Source organism: Hemicordylus capensis, chromosome 1 (assembly GCF_027244095.1).
Source record: "Hemicordylus capensis ecotype Gifberg chromosome 1, rHemCap1.1.pri, whole genome shotgun sequence".
Taxonomy (NCBI): domain Eukaryota; kingdom Metazoa; phylum Chordata; class Lepidosauria; order Squamata; family Cordylidae; genus Hemicordylus; species Hemicordylus capensis.
The window spans coordinates 227,996,644-228,009,249 of record NC_069657.1 but is presented as its reverse complement, the minus strand read 5'-3'; the positions used below and the strand labels follow the sequence as shown (position 1 = coordinate 228,009,249).

The following is a 12,606-nucleotide window of genomic DNA, read 5'->3' as shown; positions in this document are numbered from 1 at the left end:
CTTCACTATCTCTAGATTCCAAACTAGGGCCTCTGCTGGCATCTCCAGCCAGACATGGGGAGATTTATGATTTTAACAACTTGTAATTAACAGCAGGCAGCTTACAGACCCTATTAACCATTTCTTGACCAACACAAACCTGAGTTCTGCCTCAAAGTGAAACTAAAAAACAGCAGGCATGAACTCTTGACCCTGCCAGTATTTCAATGCATACGAACTTTGAAAACATATTAATACAGAAATCCTATTTACAATAATGAGAGTTTTAAGAATACCAATACATTAATAAAAGGGTTTATTTACAAGAAGTGGTTTGAGAATATCAGTCCAATTCATATACAATTCAAGGGTTTATTTTTCAAAAACCAAGAAATTTTGGCCTCATTCCTCCACACATTTCAAGGAAGCTCTTGGATCATATTTGAATGGCAGTGTGAACTGTACGGAAAAGAGGCTCCTGTAATGGTGGCCATCAAGGAGGGAAGGTATAGTTGACTTTAAACATGGGATGGTCTCATCATTTTGCCTGGTGTCTTGTGGTCCATTCTTGTGATCCTGTTTTCTGAAAGTTGTGGCTTATGGTTAGTCATATAAACAATTATTTGCTGAATTCCTCCCTAGGGTGCTGACGGTTATCTTGGAAGTGCTGGTGATCAAGGACCAGCAGGAGACCCAGGGATAAAGGTCTGTACCATCACTGGAAGTTTCAGCACTGCACAGTCAATGTATCCTGCATGCATGTAGAGCTGGTGTGAATTATGACTGTTGCTCTGTTTCTGTTTCAGGGTGATCGTGGGCGGCCTGGCCGTAGTGGACCACCAGGGGCCCCTGGAGAGAAAGGACTCAAGGTATGTACCTCTCTGCTTTCTGAAACTGCTGACTCCCATGGGAAATGTGAGCCGCCATATTCTGTAGGTGTCTCTCCTTCTGCATGGAGAGAGGAATACAGCCCCTGAGGAAATAAGAGCCTCCCCATCTCTGGCAGCTTTTTAAAAGATCCTTAAGACCAGGGGCATAGCAAAGTTGGAGTGGAACTGGGGGACAAAATTTGAAAATGCCCCACCTTTCTGCCCCTCATGATTTTGCTGCAGAGAAACTATCAGGACATGTGTATTATTGTGTACCAGGTTAACAAGGGAGGCAAGTACAAGAATGAAGACATTCCCTTAGAAGCAGATTAATGATAAACACATACATACAACCCTTAAAATGGTGTTGAACTAGGATTGGGGAGACCCAAGTTCAAATCCCTGTTCAGAAACTCACTGGGTGACTCTGGCCGAGTCACTTATCTCTCAGTCAAGCCGATCTCACAGGGTTGTTGAGAGAGCAGGTCAAGAACATTGGACACATGAACAAACCTACTACAGTAAAACTGCATAAACACAAATGGTACAAAATATTTTTAAGGTACATGCTTCCTTCTAGGGATAGAAAATCTTCAGGAGGCAGTGTACATATATGGGAACACACAAACATAAAGCCTTTATGGCACAAATGAATAAAACTTTTTTGATGTGCTATTGTTCTCCATCAGTTGCTGTCCAGCACTACAATCAACTATTTTAGGAAATGAACAACTGAATTAAAAAGCCAGGACTTTAGGAGATACCTCTGATGTCCCACCTCTACCCCCTGTATTTGTTGGAGTTCCAGTGCATTGACCTTTGCACTGACTATCCTAATGACCACTAGGGGCATTGGGAGTAGAGGTAGTTAGTGAGGGTCTCCTTACCTGTCCCTGCTTGCCTCTACTCTATGACGCCTGCCTTGACTCCTCTGGTATTTCCTGTGCTGAGTCAGACCTCTTCCTTTCCTCTTGGAAAGTAGATGGGAACATCTCTATAAACCTATTTAGTTTAGATTGTACAACCATCTCCATGTGTGTTCTTCAGCTAACTGCAACAACTGCACTCTATTCTGTAACTGGAGTCAGTAGCTTCCTTTGTTAGCACTTTGCTAAATAATTTCAAACTCCCAACAGTATTTTCTTCATTTATGTACAGCTTTGTACACCCTTAGAGACAGCCTTATTGGCAGGGGTGTAACTATAATAGGGCAAGGGGAGACAGTCGTCTGGGGGCCCACTGCCTTGGGGAGGCCCCCCAGAGACAAGTCACATGACTGACTCCCCCAGCCACGTACCCGCCCAGGCAGCTTCCTTCAGTTGTATTCATCCTCCAAAACTGATGTGAGTGTTAAGACCTGGAGCTACCAGAACAGCATGTCTTTCTCTAGTACCATTAAATGACTTGCATCGTCCACAATTTACAAAACCTTTAAAAAAATTTAGGATGATGTTCTATTCTGGCATGTAGGGGATACACACACACACACACACACACACACACACACACACACACACACACACACATATATATAGTTAGTTAGTTAGTTAGTTAGTTAGTTAGTTAATTTACGATCTTAGATCAAACATCAATAGACACAGAATATACACAGTAAAGAGAGAAAACAAAAATGGAAACAAAATCTAAAATGTTATCAAATACATAAAATCAGGAACCTTTGACAGTAACCGATTGCTGTGCTCTAGCTTCTCTTAGTTTGGTCAATGTGTAACAGAATTTAGCAACTGCCAGGGATATTGTTGGGTCCCTATCTTCTAATAAAGATGTAAGAATCGTCTCCACTGAGTGGCTTTTGAGATCTTTCAGGTACTGTGATAAAAATAAATCTCTTTCATCAGTATAAAGTGGACAATGTAACAGTGAATGCATCAATGTTTCGGGAGCATATATGCTTTTTGTTACCACTATTCAGCCTCATTTAAGATTTCTTTACTTCATGAGCTGAGCTTCAGTGAAGGGGGGGGCATTTTAAAATCTTGTCTCTGGGACCACTCCAACCTTGCTACACCCCCTGCTTATTGGATATGCTCAGGACTAGGAAAACCCCTTCCATTCTTCCTCTTCCTACTGTTAGCTGAGAACTAATTCAACCACACACACACACACACACACACACACCAAAAAAACCAAACAAAAAAGCACCCACAAGTGCAGCAATCCTCTTCACTGCAATAACCAAGCATGTGGATAGGAAGTATATTTAGTGTCTCATTCCCTCCCCTTCCCAAATTCTGCCTGCCTGACCTCCCTCTCTGCCCCCATATCTCCATCATAACTAAAAAGAAATAAACTATTTTAAAAGTGAGGGTGTCACAGCAAAATTGGCCGAGGGCGCCACAACCCCTTGAGTGCAGTTTAAGGCAGGATATCAGCTCTTCTCTCTGATGTGATGGAAAATCCAAAATTCTCTTCCACATTCACATTTGCTGAAACTTCTAGTATAAGTTTTGAAAATATATATCTTGATGAATCATGGTGTTCCACTTTTTCCAGTTTTTCCCATTACTACCCATAAATGTGCCATAACCAGGCCAAGTTTCATATAACTAGTTTGTCTAGAAAATGATTATAGTTGGAATAGAAGTTATCATCTGTTCAACTATCATAATTATAATTCTTTATAAGTAAGAAGCAGCTGTTTATATTTATATAAAGGTGCTGGGTTGGGGTAAAAGTACAAGAGTCCAATGACCAATTAGCTCAGTGACTATCGAGTGTTCACAAGCCCTGCCATCCTCTAGCAATTAAAAGGGCATTGCAGGCCTGGAATAAACTCAGACCAAGTAAGTCTGATTCTCTGCAGTAGTAAGAGTTGTTTGCTGGCTGATGCAGGTATGGAAGATGTGAAGAAGTATACTGTATAATGCTAGGGACAATGGTGATGTGTCTCTTGACCCTGTGTATGCCCAATACTGGCAACACTGCCTTTGTTGCCCCTGTAAACTGTTATCTTCATGTATATTCTGACCTTTTTGTTTTTCAAAGGGACAAAATGGCAGCAATGGATCTCCTGGCAGTCATGGTACCAAGGGAGGCAAAGGTACCCCTGGATCTCCTGGGCCCAAAGGAGAACCGGTAAGACTGTAGATGATTTCTTCTGTAGCTGTAGCAGCATGGGTTTAAACTATTTGTCTTAATGGAAGGATTCCAATACAGGCTGCATTGAGAATGCAAAGTATGCTAGGTTGGCCTTTTTTAACCCTTTGAACCTCACTGCATTCCCTAGATCTAGGTTACAATGGATTCGGTGACATGTAGCTAGATACAACAGATTGCCTAAGGCCACCCAGTCAACTGAGTAGCTGAATGGAAAGGAGTCAGCATCTAAGCAGCACCACATTCTAGACTTCGCACTGCACTGACCCTAGGACTCCAGGTCTTGCTGACCACAGTCATTGGTGTTCCACTAGTTCCCAGAAACTCTTCCGCTTCAGTAGCTGACAAGGGCAATGATGCCCACCAGATTGCAGCCACTGGGTTTGTGTTGTTGAAGTTTGTGCATGAGGAGACCTGTTCTCCACCTCAATCAAAAGTAAACACTGAAGTTAATAGAGACAAATTGCTTCTGCAAGGCCCAATAATGATACAGCTCCCAGCGGAGATTTTGTTCTAGCCTCAGCTAGCTGCACTGAGATTTGTACAAAACTTTCTTATGCTACCATACAAGCAAACAAAAGACAAGAACGTGATCCAAAACTGAGAATGTGCTGTCTTTCAGTGGGGTCTTTTCCTAAATTCCATAATTCATTATGTTGTCAGCTGTTACTCATACAATACCTATAGGGGGAAAATCATTGCTCCAACTATGATAGTTTTCCTTTAAAAGTACTTTAAAGTTAGCTGAAAGCTACACTCCTGGAGAGACCGAAAATGCACCCTCCTTGGCTGATGTAATTATGGCATCACTTTCCTGTTCTGCTCTGAGGCAGACATACTGCAGCTTGTTCTGCTGGGTTTTCTCTGCCTTCTTCTTTGCTGCCAACTAACAGGCCCTACAATTGTTAAGGTGAGAAACTACATAAGTGGGGTGGAGATGGGGACAGGGAAGGTGGGTAAGGTCATCCAGCTTTACTACCAAGTAATGAGGACAGATGTGCTCTTACTCAGGGCCGAAGTCCAGGGCCTCCACACTCCCTGGGAGGCCCCAAATCCTCCTTAGTCTCTCCTGGGTGGTGTGCTTTGTGCCCTCAATAATCTATGTGTTAAAAAATGATGCTTAACTTGCAGTGGGTGGGTGAGCCTCCAGAGGCCTTTAGGTCCAGGCTCATTACCTAGGTGCACCTCTGAATGAGGAGGTTGCAGCTCTGATTTGGGTGGGGGAACTGAGAGACACTCTCTTTCTCCAAGACGGCAGGCTTTACAATGGTGCCAACATGTGTGCAGAGTGCCTTTTTCTTTCTGCCACCATTAACTGCAGAGTGTCTTTCTTGTGTTACTGTAAATGCAAAGTGCCCTCCTTCCATACGCCCAGGATTAAAGAGCTGGAATTCCATGGCAGATTGAATCTTTCTTAGCAGGAGTGGTGGGTGGTGGGGTGCTTTTATCCCTGCCTTTTATCTAAGTGATGCCACAGATCTGCCTGATATCTCTGGAGGTGATCTAGGGTTGCCAACTATCCTGGACTGGCCAAGATGTCCCGTAATTCCATGGGAAAGTAGTTGTCCCATCCGGGATGCTCTTTCCCCTGTATTTGGATGGCTGTGAGTGGCACAATGGAGCCGGCGGGGTCTGGACTGCTTGGATCCTGCCCAAGAGGCAACGGCGTCAGCAACACTGACTGAGCCCTGGGAGTCAGCTGTGCAAGTATCAGTGGCTGTGGTGCTGCTAGCCGGGGGAAGCCGGCAGCAGATGAGCAGCATGCACCACCCCAAAGCAGTTCTGCACTCTGCTGGGCAGGCTGCTCCTTAGCTACACAGTGAGAACCATGGAAAGGTTAAAAGGATCCGCTTTTCCTGCTGCTCTCCTGGGCTAACAGAAACTCCGCTCACTGCCTTTCCTCTTCCGGCCCCACCTTGTCTCTGACTGATGCTGGTGGAAGGGAGACTTTTTCAAAAGAGGTGTAACACCTGACCTGAATTCCAAAGGAAGCTCCCAAATTTCAACAGAAGATTAAGAATACACAGAAGAGAAGGAAGGACAGGGGCTGAAACAGATTGTTTAAAGAAGGAAGGAATACTAAAGGAGAACTCTGAGAAATGGAAGGGAAAAGAAAATGGCATCAGATCAAAAGCCATAGAGGTCTTTTGAGGGGAGGGATGAAGTAGTGAACTAAATACAGAAAAAAGATGTTCAAAATTAGGAAAATAATACTATTTTGGAGCATATATTCTCATATTTATATATGCTAGAATGACATACTATTGTCAGTTCTGCACTCTCTCTCTCTCTCTCTCTCTCTCTCTCAGAATTGGCACTTGGTTTGTATGGATGGCTCCCGACTTGTTTCCCTTATTCAGGCAACGGAATGTTGGCAACCCTAAGCTGAAACACCATTCGGGTTCCCCACCACCACCAAAAAAGAGGTCACTTTACTCTCCACACACTTGTTAGCCATCCCCTTCCTGCTCTGCTCCTGTCTTCACCTTCTTGGCCCTCCCAGCTCAGGGTCTTCTCCCTTTAGGAACATGGGAGAGACTCAAGAAACACAGCTTCCTTGGTCTTTCAGTATAACTAAATGCAGTAAGCAGCCCCTTGTGAAGATGCTGCCTGTAGCTTGCCTTCTGCTTCCCCCACACGCCAATCCCACTCCCAGGTTTACTAGAGATGGTGGTAGAGAGAGATTCCTCAACCCGACTCCAGTATCCCCCCAAATCAGAACTGCCACCACCTCACTCACTAAAAGCCTTACTTGGTAGCAAAGTTGGATGAATCTCCCAACACCAATGAGGTGCATTTTCAGTCTCCACTGTTGCTAGGCTAACTTTAAAGTATATTTTCTTGAAAACTATAAAAGTTAAAACAATTATTTTTCCCCACTACCTACTAATTGTGTGACTGAAAATACCCCAGTACAAAATAAAAATAAAAAGTAAAGTATGCCATCAAGTCGGTGTTGACTCCTGGTGACCACAGAGCCCTGTGGTTGTCTTTGGTAGAATACAGGAGGGGTTTACCATTCCCTCCTCCCATGCAGTAGGAGATGATGCCTTTCAGTAGCTTCATATATCACTGCTGCCCGATATAGGTGTTTCCCATAGTCTAGGAAACATGTCAGCGGGGATTCAAACTGGCAACCTCTGGCTTGCTAGTCAAGTCATTTCCCCGCTGCACCATTAGACATATTTTAAATCCCCTCCCCATTGAAATCAGTGTGATTTTAAAGAGTTTCTCGGGGTGGACATGAGACCCCAAACTAGTTTGGGAATTTTTTCTTTCTTTCTTTCTATGGTTAACATGGGAACATGTTTAAACAGAAAGCTCACTGCACAGTATATGAGTCAGTAGCTACAGCAACCGTGGTGTTGGGTGGATTCTGCAGGCCTGAAAGGCCTCCTGTTTGTCCTGAATGTGTTTATTGTTTAAGCACCTGAGAACAATTTGTTGTATAGACATAAAATTAGCAATGCGTGCAGGCATACAATCTAAATAAACAGACAGGTGAGGAAAAGGGAGGAGGAGAGAAGAAAAGACAATGAAGGAAGGAAGATACCAAGTTCAAAACTCAGGAAATTAGGAAAGGCCAAGTGAGGGGCTACATACAGTATAACTTGAGGCATTTTTGAAAGAGTTGGAAGGGACTGAAATAACTGGAGGCTAGGGATGTGCACAGAAACAGTTTTGCCAGTTCAGCTCGAATCTTCACCAGATTCAAGCCAACCCAGCTCAGGCTTTGCCAAACCAGGTCCAGTCCTGTTCGGCCATCGAGCCAGCCCACAGGCCAGCTCAGGGAGCGGGAGGGCGGAATACTTGTGAAGGGGAAGGATTGGATTGGCTGAATGCAAGCCAACTCACACATCCCTACTGGAGGCAATGAATACATACACATAACTGGAGGCAACGAATTCCATAGATTGGGCACAGCCAAGAAAAACAGAAACATCAGATATAATGCTAAAAGGTTGTCTGCAACCTTCCTTCTTGGTATATAGAGCATTAGCATCCCAGGCAACAGGGACTCCCAGAGATGCTATTTTCTAAAATTACATCTCCCAAGGTTTCTGATACCTGAGATATTAACATTCCAGGTGCCATGAAGGAAGGAGGAGAGAAGGAAACGTTTCAAGCCTCCAGACTTCCCTCTCAACTACTGCTGTTGTTAGAGTTACCTTTACCACCAGACCAGTAAGTAGTAGAGGCAGGGTCTGGTTGTGGAGCTCTTCTTTAGCTCAGATCATAATCCAAGCCTGGATGGGATGGGAAAGGAGGAGGTTTGGTTCAGCATGCAACCAAGCATTATAAGCTAAGCTAGGCAAATTTGTATCAGGAGTTACTATTTCTCTATTTCTCATACACACATGAATTCAGTGGCATTACTAACAGTGAGGGAGCAACAGTACAAAAATAATCCTTTGTGCAGCATGGGAGTTTGTTAAAGAGCAATGCAATGTTTCTAATGTAAGAGTGCATAAATATGGGTTGACTATTTTAACATCAATAAATCCGTACAATTAAAGATATTGGCTGACATCTGGACTAAATTACTCACGAGTGATCCCACTAAAATTAATGGAACAAGTTAATCATGACTACTTGTCCCATTGAAATTAATGGAAAATTAACTTGTCCCATTGAAATTTCAATGGGATTACTCACAAATACCTTAGTCTGGATGTCAGCTATCATCTCTACCTACCTACTGTATGCATTATTTTGTAGAATCAAACAAATAGAAACAGCCAACAGAAAAGAATTCTCGGCTGGAGGAGATGAGGGTACTAGGGATGTACAAATTGGCTCGACGTTGAACCAGTTCAGTTCAACAGTTCGTGGTTGAACTGAACCACCCCCTGTGGTTCGGACCCCGGACCGAACACCCTAACCCCCCCTCCCCCAAACCAAATGGGGAGGTTGATGGGGTGCCAGACCAAACTGGCCCGGTCGGGTTTGAATCCGGTTTGGACTCAGACCGAATCAGGCCAGCCAGTTCTGTGCACATCCCTAGAGGGTACGGCAGTAAATGTAACACCTGATCAATAAACCAGTATCAGTGTTTTGCTTTGATTGTTTCTGTATTTTCCCCAAGGGTCGTCGTGGTGATCCTGGAACTAAAGGGGGTGCTGGAACTCCTGGATCCAAGGGGGAGAAGGTAAGTTAAGCGGGTTTCCAAAGCAACAGAACGAGGTGCCAGCCCATCAGCTGGACTGAGAAATAGAAATGATCTCTCGGAACACTTGGATTCCAGTGATAAAGATCACAAGTACATGAAACAATGTACATGAGAGAATGAATGCACTTTGGCTGGAAAAGGCTGTACCCTCTTGTCAAAGATTCATACAGTTACAATCATGTATCTCAAAAGGCATCTAAGCAATTAAAAATCTAGACTCCCCCCGCCCCGCTTCTCACTGTCCAATTAATATTGGGAATTTTTTAAACCCCATTTCCCAGTGAAGCTCCTAAAGTGGCTTACAGAGTTAAAATAACATAAGAGAAATAAGTATATATCAGTTAATGATATCATTATTACAACTATTACAGATATTATTATTATTATTATTATTTTAATTAATTCAATTTCTATACCGCCCTTCCAAAAATGGCTCAGGGCAGTTTGTACAGAGAAATACTAAATACATAAGATGGATCCCTGTCCCCAAAGGGCTCACAATCTAAAAGAAACATAAGATAGACACCAGCAACAGTCACTAGAATATTGTGCTGGGGGTGGATAGGGCCAGTTACTCTCCCCCTGCTAAATAAAGAGGTGCCTCTCTGCCAGGTTAGCAGGGATTACCACTTCCAACAAATGAGAGGATATGAGAGGATGATTTTCTGTCCCCAAAAGACTTTCAATTTAAGAAGAAACACAAGGTAGACACCAGCAACAGCCACTGAAAAAATGTTTTGTGGTTGGAATAGGGGCTCTTGCTCTCCCCCTGTTAAATGTAAGAGATTCACCACTTTAAAAGGTGCCTCTTCGCACAGTTATGAGGAGACTCCTGCTAATAATAATAAGCTATACTCTCACAACCCTTAGTCTGTTGGTGGTATCAATAGCACTCTTATCCGTACAACATGATATTGTTCCAGGAAAATAATCTTTGTCAAAGAAGCATAAAATGGAGTAGCTACTTCCAAGGGGTAGCCATATTACCCTATTGCAGCAAAAACAATACAAAGTATTGTCATTCCTATCTCAAAATTTGTAGTTAATTATTGCATCGCCAGAAAAACTATAGCTAGGAAAATGGGATGGCAGAAGCATTATTATGTAAAGTTAAGATGAACAACTGCAGTAATAATAATTATCCCATAGCCCTTTGACACCAACTTTACTTTTTACTTTTTTTTTCTTTTTCACTAGTTGTATACAGGAGAACCCTGTTCTTTGCGGGGGTTCCATTCCATGGGGGTGGGGTGCGGGGGGTGCAGATAGTTAATCCATGGATAACGGGGCATTAAAGTCAATGTAAATTGGGGACTATTTTAAAAATCACCCCAAAATTGCCCCCAACATGAGAAAACAGACCGAATAAAGTTCCCTACCATGCTCCACTATCCTTCAGGAGTATAAGGATACCAACCACAAGTCAAAAGGTCGCTGAAATTCTGCCAAAAATCGCAAGGTTTTTTGCCTTAACAAACAAGCAGAGCAATTGTCCTGAACTCAAAATGGTGGCCAGAAATGACTTCTGAGGTCATTTCCGCCCACCCCCCAATGCACGGATACGTGAGTATAACCCTTTTGTGCCTTCCCCCCTCTATACCGTGGTCGGGTATCCATTACCCAACTGTGGATATATGAAAACATGGAGGTTCTCCTGTGTGGGTGTGTGCGCGCACACACATATGTTTGTATGTGTATTTATGTACAGCAGAAGAGCAACTGTCGCAGTTCAGCCCAGCATTGTGTCTCTCCCAGGGGCAGAGCCACCATTGGGCGAAAGGGTTCAAAGAACCCAGGCCGTCCACCAATCAGGAGCCGTGAGAGCAGCCCCAGACATGCCCCCTGTGTCTGACGTCAGACGCAGGGGCATGACTCTCCATTAAAGGCTGCTTGCTGTAGTAGCAGCTTCCCACACAATTGACTGGCTGGCTGCTTCAGATGGAGGAGCTTGATCATTGCTTCACTGCTCTTGTTCCTTGCTCAGCGGAAACAATGGCTGCATTGCCTGTGAGTATTTGACCCGGGCTGAGCAGGGCCTTGGAAGAGAGCCCTTTGTGTTTGCAGAAACTAGAGAGTGTTGTGTCTGCCCGCGAGAATCTTCCATCTGCCTCCCCCACCCCACTGCTACTGCTTCTTCTGTTCACCTTCCAAGCTGACCTCCTCACCCTTCCTCGCCTCCCTCCCCCGCCCCCGCGCGCTTTGTTCTGCAATATTAGCATAAAGCTGCCATTGATCTCCCGTTTAAATAATTACACACGAAAGAATGGGGGAGACATTAAAGAGTGAAAACAAGAAAAAAAAACCATGAGGCAGAAAGCAAAGGAGAGAGCACAAATATGCTCTATCGCTTCATTTTCAACACCAGCCCCTGCTCTCACATACACATTATAGGGGCAGGCTTGGGTCTCATTCTGCAGTTTAGAAATGTGGGGAGGGGAGGCAGGTGAAAACACACAACCTGTTCTTATACTTTGTTGTTGTGCACGTGGGGTCAGGTACTCTCTTTCCCACGCCAGTCGTGTTCAAACCCAGATTGAGAAGTTAGGGGCCACACGCTTTGCCTGATGAAAGACACATGGTCTGAGCAACAAAACCTCAGCGGAGCAGAAGGAAAAAGGGCTTCATGGTGGAAGTGTAGTAAGCGGCCGGCAGGCAGAGCAAGCCCTAATATGCTGAACCCCCAACCCACTGTAAAGTTCATTTCTATGGAGCTGGTGGAAGAGAAGGTAGTACCGATGGATCCGACCCTCCACTAGTGTTTCCATTACCCTGCCCACAAATACAATCTGACCTTGCAAGAAGCCTTAGGAAATAATCACAGCCTTTCAAAAGCTACTTGCAACTGAGTCTCACTGAAAGTCAACACTGGGACTTTCCCTGTAAACACGCTTAGTTTCAGTTCTCCATACACAGATACAGGCAGGCACACGCACCAGGTGCTCTCTCTGAGGGAGGGTTACTGCACTCAAGCAGCGGCGGTGACTTTGCTCTTTAAATTGGTCTCAAAGCCGATTACAGCTGATTTCCCACGTGATATTTCCCCTTCTGGCTCCTGGCGTAGTTGGGGAGGTGGGAGCAGAGAGACCAGAAGAAGAAATGGGGAACCTTGTTGTGAGCTTGGCACGACTGTGAAGAAGCGCCAGCGAAAAAGTGAGCCTCTGAGAACTTTTCTGGACCAGGCTGCAAATTCAACGAGCAGCTGGTGTGCTTGAATGCCCAAAGGGAAGTTAGGGAACACAAGATCGGCGTGGTGCTTTTCACTGGGCAGGGATGTAGCTATAATTGAGCAGATGGGTGTGACTGGCAAGCATAGCTTCCCGAACAACCCCTCTCCCTCCACTCTGATTTTTTTCTACTGAAATCTTCCTTCTCTTTGCCTGCGAGACCACACCCCCGTGTCTAATGTCAGATGCAGGGGCACGGCTAACCAAGCACATCTGACGTCAGATGCGGGGGGCGGGGCCAGGGGGC

General features: G+C 44.5%; 1 protein-coding gene across 2 annotated transcripts in view; it reads left to right on the top strand.

Moving 5' to 3' along the window:
* The window catches only part of COL6A2 (collagen type VI alpha 2 chain), an 87,754-nt gene that overhangs the window by 26,827 nt on the left and 48,321 nt on the right, over positions 1-12,606 (top strand). For both annotated transcript variants that reach the window (XM_053285178.1, XM_053285179.1), the window contains exons 12-15: positions 622-684; positions 786-848; positions 3,855-3,944; positions 9,052-9,114. In XM_053285178.1, coding sequence (XP_053141153.1) covers positions 622-684; positions 786-848; positions 3,855-3,944; positions 9,052-9,114 — 279 coding nt within the window. The remainder of the gene's footprint in view (positions 1-621; positions 685-785; positions 849-3,854; positions 3,945-9,051; positions 9,115-12,606) is intronic.